The sequence below is a fragment of the Crassostrea angulata genome, chromosome 10 (genome assembly GCF_025612915.1).
Source record: "Crassostrea angulata isolate pt1a10 chromosome 10, ASM2561291v2, whole genome shotgun sequence".
In the NCBI taxonomy this organism is placed as follows: Eukaryota; Metazoa; Mollusca; class Bivalvia; order Ostreida; family Ostreidae; genus Magallana; species Magallana angulata.
Window position 1 is genome coordinate 15764208 of NC_069120.1, and position 17053 is coordinate 15781260.

At 34.3% G+C, this 17053-nt stretch overlaps 2 protein-coding genes across 2 annotated transcripts; one reads left to right on the forward strand and one right to left on the reverse strand.

Annotated features, from left to right (window-relative positions):
• Window positions 1-86: 86 nt before the first annotated feature.
• Window positions 87-12466, forward strand: LOC128166489 (protein wntless homolog). Its single transcript, XM_052831684.1, has 13 exons — window positions 87-283; window positions 2435-2731; window positions 2893-3011; window positions 3199-3363; window positions 3686-3822; window positions 4026-4066; window positions 4263-4390; window positions 7344-7441; window positions 7971-8034; window positions 8295-8438; window positions 8567-8720; window positions 9262-9342; window positions 10707-12466. The coding sequence occupies exons 1-13, from the start codon at window positions 178-180 to the stop codon at window positions 10814-10816; spliced, it is 1644 nt and encodes a 547-aa protein (XP_052687644.1). The 5' UTR covers window positions 87-177; the 3' UTR covers window positions 10817-12466.
• On the reverse strand, window positions 12308-16891 carry LOC128166487 (uncharacterized). The gene is made up of 2 exons (XM_052831677.1): window positions 16092-16891; window positions 12308-15285 (listed from the first exon to the last, which is right to left on the reverse strand). Exons 1-2 carry the CDS (start codon window positions 16375-16377, stop codon window positions 12749-12751), a joined length of 2823 nt encoding a protein of 940 aa, XP_052687637.1. The 5' UTR covers window positions 16378-16891; the 3' UTR covers window positions 12308-12748.
• Between the last annotated feature and the right edge of the window lie 162 nt (window positions 16892-17053).

Here is a 17053-nt window from a genome sequence, read left to right on the forward strand (position 1 = left end):
ACGTGAGGGTATGAAAGCTTAATAGTACAAAGAGATATTTAATAGACTTTTAAACTAAACCCCACATGTATTGGAATGTTCCATCATCTTTGTCCTGAAAGAGCTTTAAACCAAGTGAAATTGAGTGCAGATCACTCATGAGATGACTAACTGATCAACAATAGCCAACTTTATAACATGGCAGGTGTCGTTCTCGAAAATCTAAGCTGGAAGAAGCTTATAATACTCGGTGTATTCCTTTTGGTCTTATTGATCACATTCTTTTTGGTTGGAGGCCTCGTAGGTAAGCATTATTTATATCGTTCGAATTTTCTCGTAATACCATACATAATTGCACATGATTTAACAACACTGTTTTGTTACAGAAAATGTCACTACTAAATTGTTCTAACAATTTTTAGGTAATCTACTTAATTGACCAACCAGTAACTAAATGTTCATTGATCATCTGTTTTTTAATCTAATTTTGGTAAGTCTTTTAAAAGCTGCAGGTCTGTATACTGACTACTATCGTATGATCAGTTTTCGCCGAGTATCATTTCTCGCCAGTGCATTGTATTCTCATTTTATTAACACATAAAATTATATACAAAAATGATGTAACAGTGCAATGACGAGAAATGGTGTTTGGTGAGAACTGATCACACGCCTGGCCAGTACAGCTCATGGTCTAAAAAAAAATGGGATGGATGACCTGTGAGTAACAGTTTCTTATGTGTTGAAAAGTTGCAATTTACTGCGCACATAATTTGTGCTAGTTTTGGCAAATTAACTTGAAATTTTATTTACATGCAAATTCTCTGGAAATAATTAGTACCATTAAATTCTTCAGACAGTTTACCACTGTTGTCTTTGCTTAACTTGCCTCAGACTTTCTCTTGACATGCACACCTTGGAAAATGAAGTATGTTAGATTCACGTGCAGGTTGAGAGTTGCCAATTTTATTTGTAAATGTTTAACAAATTAGACGCTGCTTTGATCATCATCACTTTATGGGGCTGGTGATGGGGATTAAGAAAGAATATCAAAGGCAAGTAAAGTGACGATATCTGTATTAAAATGCTTGAGGATTTTTATGGTTTAAAACAACATTTGTACAGAGTTTGTTAGGATAAGAATAAACATGCTAAACCGTCCAAAACTAATGCAAGTTTTTTGTGTCATAAATAGAAACTTTTTACACATAAGGAACAGTACTCCCAGGTCGTCTATTCAAATTTTTTCCAGACTGGGAGCTACCGACCTACAGCTTAATAGACCTATAGATCTAATGAGAGGTCGATGGTCATGGCCATATTTAGACTGTATCGATCTCCTGTAGAAGATTATTAAGAGCCTATATAAAGATAAAGGAAAATACCCAAATTTAAAAGTTAAAATTTATGGATTTTTCTTAAGTTATTAATAGTTTACAGGTAAACAAATCATATTTTAAAATTTTAGGTAGATCTGATGGTTTTGTTGTTCACCACTGTGCCCCCTGAAAAATATCTTTAAACAACAGACCTTTGTAAATTTCACTCACCAAATCATTTCCTCTTCATTGACTTTGTACTGTAAGTTCTAAAACTTTTGAGACTATATGTAAAGCAATTGATTAATGACCACACAGATACTTCTTTTAAAACAAAATTTTTACATAATTTGATATTCTATCAGCTATATAGTTATAAAAATATTCAGACAAAATATAAAATTATTTATAAACAAATTACCATTTATGTTTTTAAAAAGTACTACAGATAGGGGCGGGAATGAAGTGGATAGAGCAAATAATCAAATGAAGAAAAATGTACACTGAACTGAATATTTCTTTTTTATCAAATTTTATATGGATGGATATATATGCAAGATTATCAAGTTTCAAATATTGATTACAATGAATCAATGTAATTCATGTGTATAATGTTTTAATTAGCACCTCGATGATCCCTATTTATTCCAGGATCCAGGTAAATAACGCTTGTTTTGATTAGGCCCGCTTCCTTTTTCGGTAACAGTATGGTCATGAAACAGATCTTTAAAGATGTTCAATAGCCTATGGTGGCATATCTCTTACTTTAATTGCAGGTGTTATTTGAATAGTCCATAGCACAGCACAGATATGAGAAAAAAAATGAACTGGGGCTTTTTGTCTATTTCTTGCATAATAAGAACAAGAACATAGCATACAAATACTTTATATATAGCTGAATTGAGCTGTTTTCTAGCTATTAAAATCAAGACTAGAGATAGTGCTGAACCTAAGCCAAACTGTATTTTGATTTATATTTTGATTATTATGAATTTTCTCAGCATTGTCCTGTCAAATATTGGTTGTTTTGTCATGTTTATGTTTTTAAGGATTATTTATCGACTGTCAAAAAAAATTGAAATTTGTGGCTAATACATTTTAACCAATATATTAACATGTATTGATAACTATTTTTTCAGCACCCAAGCCATCAAATGTTGTCACAGTGTTGGGTACCAAATGTTATGACAATGGAAAGAAGCTCAACAGGAGTAAATGGTTTGTTTCAAGGGGAATTCACAAGTGTGAGGAACTACAAAATCTTGATCCTACCGATGAGATGATAGTGAACAAAAGCATCACAGAGAAGCAGGTGGTCTTTTCCTTTTGGCTACCTGGTCCAAGAGGTGGTGAAGAAAGGAAAATGACCCCTCTGTTTCAAAACATGTTAGCTGTCCTGCAAGTTGATATAGAACACAGTGATAAAGTACCATTGTGTAAGTTTTCTGGGGCAATATATAATATTTCTATATTTTTCGTTTTTGACACAAAATACATGTATAAAGTAGTTCTTCTGGTGTGATATATTTCAAAAATTGTAAATTAAGAATTGTAAAGGACATGTAACTAAGCTTTCTTAATTCTTTTTTTTCCACAGCTAAGAATCCTGTTCTTCAGCTCGATGTTCGTTTAGGGGCCAGAGATGAAGGTGACGATGAAGATGATTGGAAACAAATTGCCAGCTCGGTAGAAGACCGTAACCTTCAATGTACACTGGTAACTAACTCAGTATAACTATTTCCTAATGACAAAGAGGAAAATTCGTTGATTTGATGCAAGTCTGAGACAGTCATTAACATATTTTTAGTTTGCATGAGAACCATGTGTCCATTTGATGTTGACTTGCAATTCAGAATCCTTACATTCTCTGACGCATGCTCTAGCTACAATTTATTTGCTAAAGGAAAAGGGCAAAGGGGAAGGTTACTTGTATGACTGTGAACTCCTGCAGCTGTTTGAGCTGGGAAGCATCAGTAACCACTACTACTTGGTCAACATCAGACTCCCTGTCAATTTCCTGAAAGGCTACAATGTCGGAATTGGAAAAGTGGTGGATATATCCATTCATGTATGTAAATTTTCTGCTGCATTTTGTCCTATATTGGCTTGCCACATATATGTTTAATTATTGAATTATGATTACTGTTTGAAAAATAGATTGAAAAGTGCAATTAAAATGATCATAAAATTCCCTAAAATATAGATATTGGTCTGACTTAATACAGATTAACTTTGTGAATTTTATATTCAGAAATATTTCTCATTGCAACAATGTAGTATTATGTCCCTATAGCTATACATCTTTTCCTTTGTTGTAGTACATGTATGTGTAAATTCATTGCTGAAAAATGCATCAAAGCTTAACATAAAGTTGGTATTTTTTTTCATAGTTGATTCATCAGAATGGAGGTTTTACTATCGTGTGGATGAGTATGAAGTCTGTGCTGTTTGTTATGGTCTTATCACTTCTTATCTGGTTCTGGAGAAGAATCATGCAGCTAGGAAGACCACCCAATTTATTGGAAAGGTATTGTTCTCACATAAATCACAGGAAAGAAGAGATTGAAAGGAGTAATTAAGTTTTATACTAACTCTACTCCTTTCATAAATTGCTTTGGTGTTTATTTTATCCCAATAAGTTAATACAGTCTTGTATCCTTTATATATAAATGATTGTGCTGTACAAAGTTGTTCACCCTTTCCTTTGACTGTTCAATTTTTTTCTTTCAGAACACTTTTTTCGTTGGGAGTAGTCATGTCAATTCTTGACTGTAAGTATTAATCTAGATTTACGTATATGTTTTACATGTATTGCAAGGAGCCAAATTAAATACACATTTGTTTATTGGTTACATGTATATATGTATTATTGAAATACTAGTATAAACCTGATTCTTCTGTAAAAAAAATTTTTGGATCTATTACTATATGTAAAGTACACATAATCAAGCTTAATTTTGATAACAGGTCCAATTGAACTGCTGCAGCTGGGTGTAGATATTCCGTTCATGTTGCTTCTGAATGACATCAGACAGGGTGCTTTCTATGCCATGTTGATGTCATTTTGGGTCATTTTTGCTGGAGAACACATTATGGTCAGTTCAAAATATTTACTTTAACATTTAAGCTCAACTGAACTAGGCTCAAATGAGCTTTTCTGATTAAATGACGTCTGGTGTCAGACTGCCTGTTAGCTTGAAACAATTTATAATTTCTTTTCCAAATGTTTGCATCTTGTTAATTAGGGTTTCTATGACCTGTTGGTAATCATCAATGACTATCTCCAGGGCTCTGGATTGTCTATTATATAGGCCATTCAATGGCCCCATTCTTAATTCAAAAAAGGTATTTCATTTCTAATCGAATGTATTAGTTTTCTTTCAAAAATTATTGAAATATAATAACTAAACTTGCTATTCATAGTCATCTGTATGGCAAAACAAAACAAAGACCAGAAACCCAGTATATCATGATTTTGAAGCATAATGGTCATCCAAATACTTTCCAAAAGATAGATATTTTCCCAATCTATATGGCCCCACAAAAAGCAATACGAGGGCCCTTAACTCATTAGTAAAATAGAGAACTTTTTACCTTTATTATACCCCCGCTCCGAAGGAGAGGGGGTATACTGTTTTACCCTTGTGTGTCTGTCTGTCTGTCTGTCTGTCCGTCCGTCTGTCTGTCCGTCCGTAACAAAAATTTCTGTCACATTTATCTCAGCAACTACTTATCGCAGATGCTTGAAATTTTAACACAGCGTTTGTTAAGGCATGCCAAATCGTGGGATATATTTTTGTACCAATCGGACGTCAACTTCCTGTTAAATGACGACGTTGCTTATTTTTTAACCAAAATTTTCAAACAAATTTTCGTCAAAGATTTCTCAGCAACTGTTTATCGCAGATGCTTGAAATTTTTACACAGTATTTGTATAGGCATGCCATATCGTGGGATATATTTTTGTACCAATCGGACGTCAACTTCCTGTTAAATGACGACTTTGCTTATTTTTTAAATAAAATTTTCAAACAAATTTTCGTCAAAGATTTCTCAGCAACTGTTTATCGCAGATGCTTGAAATTTTTACACAGTATTTGTATAGGCATGCTATATTGTGGGATGTATTTTTGTACCAATCAGACGTCAACTTCCTGTTAAATGACGACTTTGTTTATTTTTTGCCAAAATTTTCAAACAAATTTTCGTCAAAGAATTCTCAGCAACTATTTATCGCAGATGCATAAAATTTTAACACACTATTTGTTTAGGCATGCCATATTGTGGGATATATTTCTGTACCAATCGGGTGTCAACTTCCTGTTAAATGACGACTTTGTTTATTTTTTGCCAAAATTTTCAAACAAATTTTCGTCAAAGATTTCTCAGCAGCTATTTATCGCAGATGCTTGTAGTTTTACACAGTGTTTGTTAAGGCATGCCATATTGTTGGATATATTTTTGTACCAATCGGACGTCATCTTCCTGTTAAATGAGTACTTTGTTTATTTTAGCCAAAATTTTCAAACAAATTTTCGTCAAAGATTTCTCAGCAGCTATTTATCGCAGATGCTTGTAGTTTTACACAGTGTTTGTTAAGGCATGCCATATTGTTGGATATATTTTTGTACCAATCGGACGTCATCTTCCTGTTAAATGAGTACTTTGTTTATTTTAGCCAAAATTTTCAAACAAATTTTCGTCAAAGATTTCTCAGCAGCTATTTATCGCAGATGCTTGAAATTTTAACACACTATTTGTTTAGGCATGCCATATTGTGGGATATATTTCTGTACCAATCGGATGCCAGCTTTCTGTTAAATGCCGACTTTGCTTATTTTGCATATTCACATCAGAGCGGGGGTATCACTAGTGAGCATTGGCTCACAGATTTCTTGTTTTTTAAGTTATTGGGTTCTACTTTCCAGTCCATCTCTAAACTTTTCTGCAATTCTCCTTTTTATGCCTCTACCATGAAATAACCAGGGCATATTGTATATCTCAGCATCTGTTGCACACATTCAACTCAGATTTTATACATAGATGTGTCATATGAATATCCAGGTTGAGTTTGAATTTGGTTCTGCTCCGATGATTTTTGACAGAGTTATGCCTCTTGAACTTACAAAAAAATGAGAAATTCTTAGTTTCTGATAGATAACTTTTGAAGGATTGTATATTCAAACATAGGTTACTTACTAGAAAATACAACTCAAGTTCAGATTTGGTTCTGGTCCAATATTTTTTGACAGAGTTATGCCTCTTGAACTTAAGAAAATTAAGTAGTTTGGGGGGATTTATAACAAACAAATGTTTGCATTTAAATTTTGACTGCCTGTGGGGGCATTTTTGGTGTTATGACACTTCTAGTTTTAACCTATATTTTTCATCACTACTTGGCTAGGCAACAGTATTATAACTTCTAAAAACATATCGTTATTTTGCAAAAAAAAATCTTTTGATTTATATGTGACATTTGAAGGACATACAAAATCCCTAACAAGATAACATTTAAAATTCTAGTGTGATGTGTATTTTAAAAGCTTCAATTGACTTCTAGTCAAAGTCGCATTTAGTAAAATTATATTTTACATGTAAGCCAGTCATTGTGACATGAAATTATTATTACCTATTTAAGAAATTCTTTTGATTTATATGTGACATGTGAAGGACATACAAAATCCCTAACAAGATAACATTTAGAATTCTAGTGTGATGTGTATTTTAAAAGCTTCAATTGACTTCTAGTCAAGGTCACATTTAGTAAAATTATATTTTACATGTAAGCCAATTGTGACATGAAATTTTAATTTCCTATTTAAGAAATATGTAAAGATACTTTTGATGGATGGAGAAAAGATACAGTTTTTATTAATCAAAATTTCCATTTTTTACTATACTGTCAATATACATTGTAAACATTTGAGAGAACTGCATGCAAAATAGTTCACTAGTGAAAAGTCTTTTTGATTCATTATTAAAATGTTCTGAAACATTACCGGGTATTAATATTAAATTGTTTGAGAAAATGAAAATGATCTGTTTCAGGATCAAACGGAGAGGAATCGATTGAGTTTGTATTGGAAACACCTGTCCGCCATCATATTTGGGTCCATCTGTCTCTTTGTTTTTGATATGTGTGAAAGGTACAATCTCTTCAAAATGCTTCAATTCAAGTGTTCTCCACTTCATGTCATGTTGCTAGTCCTTACTATCTGCATATATACATTTTCTACAGATAAAGTCCAACTCTTGCATATTTCTGTAATTACTAAATTGCTATATAAATGCACATGCTTAAGAATAAATATTTACATTTCCTAGTGTCTTTGTCTGTGATAAAACAACCTATTGATTTTGTAACATATACTCCAATACATTTCATCAATGACTATTTTACTATATATAAGTAATAAGGAATCATTCTTTGAAATATTATAAGGTGATCAAATACGGTCGGCATGATCAAAACTATCATAAAGCCCTTCAGGCTTTATAGATTAAATAATCCCTCACCTTATTTGATCACCTCATAATACCCAAAGAATGATTCCTTAAATACATATGCCTTATAGGATTATGATATTTTTACTTGTACCAAAGTTATTGATACATGTACTCATTTACGTTTTTGCATACAGAAGTAATTTGTATGTATTGAAATTCCATTTTCAGAGGAATTCAGTTAAAGAACCCCTTCTTCAGTATATGGGTCACCAGTGCTGGAACCAAATTAGCTGTATCCTTTTATATAACAAACATCTCCCCAAATAAATGTTTTGGAATTATAAGCCATTATTTATGAAGTATGTTTCAAAAAAATCCAGAATGTAAACTTATACAAACTGATTAAGGTAGACATTGCATGTATTTAAGATACAAATAATAATAAAAATAATGTGTGCACTTTTTTCAACTTCATGCTTTAATTTTTTAATACAAATGGGTAAAAGTTGTGGCTAATGTGATCCAATCAATTTTCTTTAACACCCTATTAAGCTTGCCTTCATCATTTTGGCCGGAATCGCTGCTGGATGCTACTTTCTGTTCTTGTGCTATATGATTTTCTGTGTTATGAAGAATATAAGCGCAAAGAAAGCCTCTCTTCCAACCATGAGTCAACTACGGCGCAAATATTACTTGGTAAATTTCTCAGAAATTTAATCAGTTTCTTAATTTGTTATAATCTGTATGACAGAGGCTAAAACCAATACGGGAATTGGTCTATGAGTTAGCAACATGTGGTGAGTTATGGGTGCTCTTTATTATAGGGTGTTATCTACCGGTTCCGTTTTCTGATGATGGCCACCCTTGTGTGTGCAGCGTGCACTGTGGTCTTCTTCATCATGTCTCAGTTGAACGAGGGAGAATGGAGATGGGGAGATGAAGATCTTAGTCTGGAGTTCACTAGTGCTTTCTTTACAGGTATGTATCAGTACAGTAAAAGCTCCATACTGGTGAAAAGAAGGGACTTCAGATTTCTTCTCTGTTTGTCAGTCTTTCCCACTTTTCTGCACTTATTAATTTGATAATGACCTATCTCCCTGAGCAATTTTTTCAAAAACGACTGTTATTAATGTGGCCTATGGGCTTTTTATTATGCAATCACAAATTGGAAAGGCAATTTAGTCATCTTGGTACTGAGTTATTGTATGTAGTGTTATTTTTGCCCCACGTAATTTTTGCTCTTCTACACTTGCTAACAATTTCAAACCATCTTGTATTCACCCAGCCATAGTTTTTATGAATACAGAGAAAGAATTTGAGAAATTTGAATTCACCTAGTTTTAAAATTCCCCACTGATAACGAAGGCAAAAAGGGCGATAATAAAACGAGGGCAAATATTTCCCTGTATACAGTAGTATTTGATCTTATTTACAATAGTTTTACAGTAATGCTACTTTTAATGCTTTTCCAGATATGTTCATAGCTAAAGATGCTTTTCCAAATTTTTATCTTTTGTAGGAGTGTTTGGAATGTGGAACATCTATGTATGTGGCCTGTTGTCTTTATATGCACCATCTCATAAAACTGTTGTTGAAATTGGTAAGTTAGTTTTTTCATTAGCAGAAGAGAATGGATAAAAGTATGCAATAGATAAATTTTTTCTTCTGATAAAGTGTAGGGCCCAATGTGGGCATTTTTGCACTATAAATTTAATATGATTTTAATTTAATTATAAATTAAATATATACAGTAAAACATGGTTATAACGAAGCACCAAGGATGGGTGATTTTGGTTTGTTATAAGCTTAATTTGTTATATCCGTCAAAGGACTATGTGCGGTTTTATGCATTTTTGTGCCCCCAAAAACGAAGTTTTAGAAAGAGCTTTAAAAATAAGGTGAAAGATAGTTAAAATCATATTGGAAATAAAGGTGTAAAAGGTTATCACCACAGTGACGTCATAATGTAGAAATGACGTCATGAAGATTGCATTATTTTGATAAGTTGATGTTTTGTAGTGAAATATGGGTGTTTTCCGATGGTTTTTCAACTGGGAAACATCGAGCGCAGGCTTGCTCAAGTACCATATTTTAGTATAATGTGTATAACTATCTGAAGAAAAACATATGTTAAAATTGCACTTGAGCAGACCTGCGCTCTATACTTCTGAATGCAAAATATATAGCAAAAATGAGAATATTTTCATTTGTTTGCAAACTTGCAGGATTTGGGCCATTTAGGTGACATCATAGATACACAGCGAATGAGCAATGGTGACTAAAATCATTATTTAAGTTATAGGCATCCTCTATACAATGATTTGTGAAGATTTTATTTTTATACGATACTATTTAAAAATTGGTTGAAATCGGGGGCAGATATTTGACCATACCGCACATAGTCCTTTGCAAAATGTAATATAGCGTGTTTGCAATAGCCATTTTTTACTGTAATTTATTTATTTGAATTTCAAAAATTTAGAGTAACATGGGTCATGCAGGTAATAGCTCTCACTTGCTATAGGAAAAACCCTGAAATTTTCATACATTTTTCATTCTTTAAATACCAGCCTAATGTTGTACAAACTTCCTATTTTCACAGGAGTTTTCTTAATGTATAATTACTCTTTTGTATTTTTCACAAGTTTGTTCACAGTTAGGCTGACAGTAAACATAGGCTTTGAAATGAATGCCCGTCCTTGATTTACCATATACAATCACGAATGTCGGCTGACCCCAACTATGTTGTAAAGCTTCGTGCTTTTTATATACCGGTACACTAAATTCAGTGCAACTAAAACATGTTGATTCTTATTGTTTAAATATCAGTGGATGATGTGGAATAAAAAAATTATGCTTATTTTAAATCTTCATTTTTTTGGCTTTTAACGTGGCCAATAAATGGACTCGTTCTTTAAGACAAAAATGCAGTCTTTACATATAGAATATATTATGCGTCTCCAGACTCTGCTGATGGATCCACTGAAGAAAACGTTCAGCTGACTCAATTGCCAACCACCCCCTCAGAAACCTCAGCACTGCAGGCTCTGACCTCCAAAGCTGCCCAGGACTAAAGGGACATGGTCTAACAAACAGAGTGTCGGAGTTGCAAAAGGAATAGGTTGTAAATACAGTTTCATTGGAAGATGAATCTTCAAATGGTTTGCCACTTTTTGTTCAAAGGAGCAAGGATGCAGTTTTGACAATGCTTCCAGTGTATAAAATGACTTGATCCGAGTCAAATAATGGCTTGTATATAGTTCATTTCAGCAATATATTTATTCTGTGTTTTTTGTGTTTTTTTTTGAAAAATGTGTTCTTGATTGTATTATGCTACAGATCTGATTTTTTTGTATGCTTTACATGTTATGATATACAATAGTAGTTGTGAATAGTCTTTATACCTTTAGTCCCCCATTATTTTTACAATATTCTATTGTTTATAAAACATTGTCATGATATTTTGATGCCCTAAATTTTTATATATTTCCTTGTTTTTCCCAAGGTGGGCTGGATTTGAGTAACTTTTATGTTGTTTCCAATCACAACTTCCTTGTTCAAAGAATTTTAGGAAAAAAAACCCAACTGCATATAGATTAAATCAAAAATATTAAAATGCTAGTCTGATTATTGATACCTCCAAAGTTTTGGTAGTTCCTAAATTATATCTTTAATACTTGCTCTTTCCAAATATTGAAATAGATCATCGTATTAAAGCAACCATGAATTATATGCTGATTTTAGTAAGAAGGTTATAAAAAAGCAATGTATTGATAAAAAAAAATGTTGTAAATTATTTTACTTACAAATTTATATACACTTGCATTGGATATTTGCCATTCCTTTATGTTTAGCTTAAAAAGGTAACATCAAATTGCCTCTATTAAAAGGAAGAAACTTTGTCTCTGCGATTGGATCAAGTGTATAAAAATATACAATGTTTACAATATATGGTTGTCAATTTAGTGATACACAAGATAAATCATGTAAATATTTTTGACAGGAGATGTTCTCAAAGGTATGCCTACTTAAAAACTTTAGATAAATTTTATGTTTGTTTTTGAAATGTGATACTTATTTTACTTGTTATATGCTGGTACGTTTACAAGATATAGATTATTTTACATATTTATACGCAACATTCAATTTTTTTTCAATATACATACTTTGAATCATTTTTTGTGTACTTAATGTATTGATGCTTTTTTGGAGGGGCTAAAATTGGTGTTATTAAAATATCTTGGTATACTAGTACCTAAAAATTATTTTTTGAAATATAATTACATTAATTAATCCTTGTAAAATAAATACAGTGGAAAGAAAGAAGAAACATACAATTCAACATATGTGTTTAAATACCTTTTCATTTTGATAATGTATTTTTTGAAAATTTTTAGAATCATGTTCTAAAAGAGATTGTTGGTTTGCAAAAAAAAAAAAAAAAAAAAAAAATGTCGCTAAACCTGGATTGCAATGGAATTATTCATTATATACATGAAACTATACTATTTTTTCCTGTAATTTTAAAAATGTGAGAAAACAAACGAAATTTAGGCTTAAAATTATTCTTTATAAAAAAAATTGGGGAAAAATCTCATTTTGATGCCTACAGATTTTGTCTCTTATTTTTGTAAACAGTTGAAGAGTTCAATGAAAAGACATTGATTTTGTTTAAAAATTGTTTAATCTTTGTGATGCTCTGTGTAATAAATGTTATCTATGTACACAGGCCTTTGTGTATTTCTTAACAGTATACTACTGTACTCTGATCTTTGATCAATGAAACTACTATAAGGAATGAATAGAGCCACTGAGGTCAAGGGAAAAATGAAAAAGAACTGAGAGAGTGTAGTTCTCTGATAACAAAATACATGAACAAGTTTGAGGACGGGAAAGAAATTCACAGAATGCAAGAAAGCCTATACAGAATGTTTATTACATTTACTACCTGATTACAAATAATAAAATTGAGTGTACATTGTACAAGTGTACTGTAGTATTAAGTATCAATATTTACATCCTTGAATAAACAAGGAGATTTTTTGCTGATCGATTAGTCCTGCACTTGGTAAGAAATCCCCAATGGTGTCATGGTTATGATATTTCTCTAACAAGGCTATCCCATTAAGATTCAAGCTAAGAACCAATTCAATTGTCGTTTGTTTTATGCCAACGCGTCGGAATTCAATAGCCAGTTCCTCTGCCGACATCTTGGACACATCTTTTGATTGTCTTGATTTCTTTTTCTCTGGTCTGATTTTAGACCCGTAACGCCTGGACACTTGTTTTTCCTCATTTCCGTCTATATTATCGTCTGAAGCATCAATGCTTTGTGATGATGATACCGAGTAATTCCTTTCCCTGGAACCATTTTCACCATTCTCTAAACACAGTTCCTCGTGACTTTCTTCAGATCCTGCTTGAACTCTAGATTCTTTTGTTACCACATTTTCTTGCTCTGCAATATTCAGCTGTAATGTTTTATCAAAGTCCTCCGGGTTTATTCGCGGACTCTCGGCTCTCGCCAAGTCGACATCCGAAGACTTGCTGTCATTGTTATTTTCTTCGTTAGAACCATTTTGTCCACGGTCTTTTGTTGAATCGACTGAAAGAGGGCTATCACATCTGTTGTTTCCCCGAATCCCCTTAGAGGCAGGCAGAGCAGGAACTTTCATAGGAGAGTTTTGGTAATCGTCTATACTTGGGCTTATAGAATTCCTTCGACTTCGAGGAAGATTTGGAATTTCACCGATTGGTACTGACTTGAAAATATTGGGCGACAACTGATCCCTATCATAGTTCCTGCTAGAGGGACATGGCAGACATTCGTCGGAAAGGTGTCCAGAATCACGTGTAGAGGAACATCGAGAGCTTGCTGGTGTATGCCTCGAGTTATTTCCCCGGTGTCTGCACATTTCCTCCAAGTTAGTTTGCGAACCCGCGATGTTTTGGTAAAGCGGTTCAGTATTGTCTTCTTCTGAATCATACTCCTCAATTGCGAATTCAATTGTTGAGAAGTCTGCGGTAGCTTCGTTCGATGTTGGCAATGGAGGGGGAGGACGGCGAGGACTTGTAGACGAACGCCGATTAAAGACCTCTTTTGGACTTGCAATGTTATTTTCAGCAAAGGACGAGGCTGCGCTACAGCCTGGTGGAGCACTTACGCGTCTGGTAGCCAAACGGGGTACGTCATAGGTGACGTCGTCTTCAACACTATGACTATGAGCAACCTCAGAAAATACATGCGTAGAAGGTCTTCTACCGCCTTGTCCATCAAGTTCCATTTGTATTCCGCTATCAAGGTCACCGCCACATCCGATGCAGGGTTTGGGTGCTGGTTCTTGGTTTTGAGGTTGTTTTGGCTCTATTAGCTCCCCGGATGGGTCGGTAGAACTCTCATTGGTTCCGATTTCAACTGAGAATAATTTGTTATCCAAGAAAATTTGAAGGACCGGATTTGTCTCTTTAGTGCTCTCCGATTGCGATTCACCAGAGTTCTCCATATATGATGGATTTGTAAATTTTGGAGTGCACGTACACGGGGGTGGAATCTCATCGTTGTAGTTGATTTCTTTGGAGAAAACCGAGAAACCATTGAGTTCTTCGTCCATGCTGTCCTCAGTTAATGAGTCACTTTTGACGGATCGCATCTCTGCATAATCAGAGGTTCTATCGGCGCGAGATTGCGAGCCCAAACTGTTTTCTTCTGATACATCCGTTCCAACAGAGAGTTGCATCGACAGGTCTTTACGGCGCTTCACGGCTTCTGTGGTCTCGGAGTGTTCCATCGGTAAATTGAATGGACATTTATTGTGAGTGTCGCTATCAATCGTGTGACAGACTTTTATGTTTCGCATATAAATCGACCCTTTTTCATTACACAGTTCTAAAGCTTGGTGATATGACGGCATATGGAAAAGATCGTCATTAGACACTGCCACATTAAAACGCAAGTCGCAGGAAGTGGGAATTTCGAGAAGAATATTTCTTGTGTTAACCAAAGTTGCTGCGATGACTGATTGTTCCAAATCTGCTCGCTCCAAGCGCAGAGTTCCGGTGAAGGAACACGGCGTGTTTGGGATCCGACCATAAACAAGCCGAACAATGCAAGGGAAGCACTTCTTGTTCACCACGTCACTCATCTGCATCACCGGCCGATTAGCGTCCCCGGAATTTGTAGATAATGTGTAGAAAAGCCCCTTCTGATCGAACGGTAGTAATATTTCTCGATCCGCATCATCTGTACACAATAGGTACTTTTCTGTCACGACCTTGGTTTTCCTGAATAACTTGCTTTTCCTCCTCTTTTCACCGATATATATTTTTCCCTTTCGCAGAACATCGCCTGGAAATAGAGTTCGTTGTTGGTGAATAATGCTTCCATTTTCGCGGCGCACGATCTGTAAGGCCTGTACGCGTCGTTCCCCGCCGATCAGAAAGGTTTCTGTGTTTGTGTCTGCGACTTCCAAGATCTCCTGATAGTGGGGCACAAAGTCATCGACAGGGCCGTTATTGTAGTTCTTTTTCAACAAAGAAAAGTACCCTGAAAACAAAACATTGACATTTTCATTCATTCTGACGTGATAACATTTGGATTTGTGTGTGGTCTTGGTTTAAAAAAAGAGAATATGAAATCTTATGACCAATTTTTGAGTTGAGAGAAAAATGTTCTTACTTTAACATTGGCATGCAGTGTTTTTACTTTTACATGCCTTGGTTTTGTTTTAAATTACATAGTTTATCCTAGCATAGTTCTTTCCTAAAATGTTGTTTGGAAGATAAATCCATTTTGTAGGCCATGTCGAGACCTTTACGAGTGATTAATTCCTGAAAGGAAATTATATTGCATGCAATTGGCTTATTGGATAACGTTATCTTCTGTGATGTAGATCGAGGAAGTTTGTTAAATTCGCTCTGTGCAAACAAACCGCGAAAGAGCAAGTTTTTTTTTTCAAAATAAAATGACAGTCAACATAACTATAAAAGGAATTTTATTATTAATGAAATTTTTTCCTTGTTCATGTGTTGGTTATTTTAATGTTGACATATCCAAAACCCATCGAGAAATCTCTGCTAGATGAGGTTTACACCATTCAATTATGAGTGAAAAGTTTTAAGTGGTTCACGAACCACGGTGTAATTACTGATGCTATCATTTGCATGATTTCCCAGGCACACTTATTTACATGTTACACCTCAGGGTACAATATATTAAAAGGTGGGTGAAATAAAATATTGAATAATTACGAACAATAAAGGAACTAAACTAGAAACTGTTTCCTTCTTACCGACATGCAGGGGAAAATTGAAAAAAAATAGTACAGACAATGTGCAGTTTGTAAACTATACCTTTATAATCCTCGGGGATGAGCAATGGTTCTCCGACATCCTGGAAAGCCCGGGTCGCCGGATCAATGTGTACACTCCTGGCACTAACCTTTCTGATGTTTCTGTTCCTGTACAACAATAGGGGCTGTCTCAGGTCTAAGTTGAACCTGGTCTTGTCTACGGGAAGAGCACTGTTTGAGGCATCACAAAACACAACCACGGGTAGGGGGAACTTCTGAATTATTTCCATAAGAGAGTAACTCCCGGTCTCGTAATTCAAATCTGCGAACGAATGCTCCTCCTCCATTGTTCTCAAGATGTCCTTACCAGAAGAAAACAATTCGTTCTTTTTTTGACAATGTTTTTTTCCAAATAATCTGAATATATTCCTTGATTTAGTTCAGGAAATGTGCTCTTCTTTTTCCGATACAGCCCTGATTCACGTTATTCGATAAGCCAGTTCTATTTCCTCCTCAACGTTGCCAGCTAACTTCCTCTTCGAGAGTCACATCTAGGCGTGCGTTGAATAAGACCGTTGAAACAATTTCTCCTTCGTTCGCGATTATCTTTGCGATTTATTACAAATATTGAAATTCCTGGTGATAGCGATACAATAAAAATTAATTACGCACCGTACCCTGCTTGTTCCCCTGTCCACGGTTTCAGGGCCACAAAGTTCACTTGTTACGCGGTGACTTCACTGATGTGTGTCACGCTGTAACATATACATCAACACTACATGTATAGTGCGACAGATCGCGAGCTCCAAACATCTGAAATAACTATTATGATTAAAATTTGGATTTTGCTGATTTTATTTCCTTATAAACATGAACATGTATCGTTAGTATTATCACGTGATGAGATAAATTTGAACATGTGCGTAAAACGGATATACAAGTATTAAGTGAAAAACACAAAGGATGAACAATTTTATTGGTTTAAAAAAATAATATAATGAGAAAATATTTTGAAAAAGATTT

Excerpts from the sequence above, each read along its gene's own strand:
- LOC128166487 (XM_052831677.1), bottom strand. The coding sequence starts at position 16,377 with ATGGAGGAGGAGCATTCGTTCGCAGATTTGAATTACGAGACCGGGAGT. Across the intron at positions 15,286-16,091 it reads CATCCCCGAGGATTATAAAG|GGTACTTTTCTTTGTTGAAA; the intron begins GTATAGTTTACA and ends TTTTGTTTTCAG.
- LOC128166489 (XM_052831684.1), top strand. The coding sequence starts at position 178 with ATGGCAGGTGTCGTTCTCGAAAATCTAAGCTGGAAGAAGCTTATAATA. Across the intron at positions 3,364-3,685 it reads TGGTGGATATATCCATTCAT|TTGATTCATCAGAATGGAGG; the intron begins GTATGTAAATTT and ends TTTTTTTCATAG. Across the intron at positions 7,442-7,970 it reads GTTTTTGATATGTGTGAAAG|AGGAATTCAGTTAAAGAACC; the intron begins GTACAATCTCTT and ends TTCCATTTTCAG.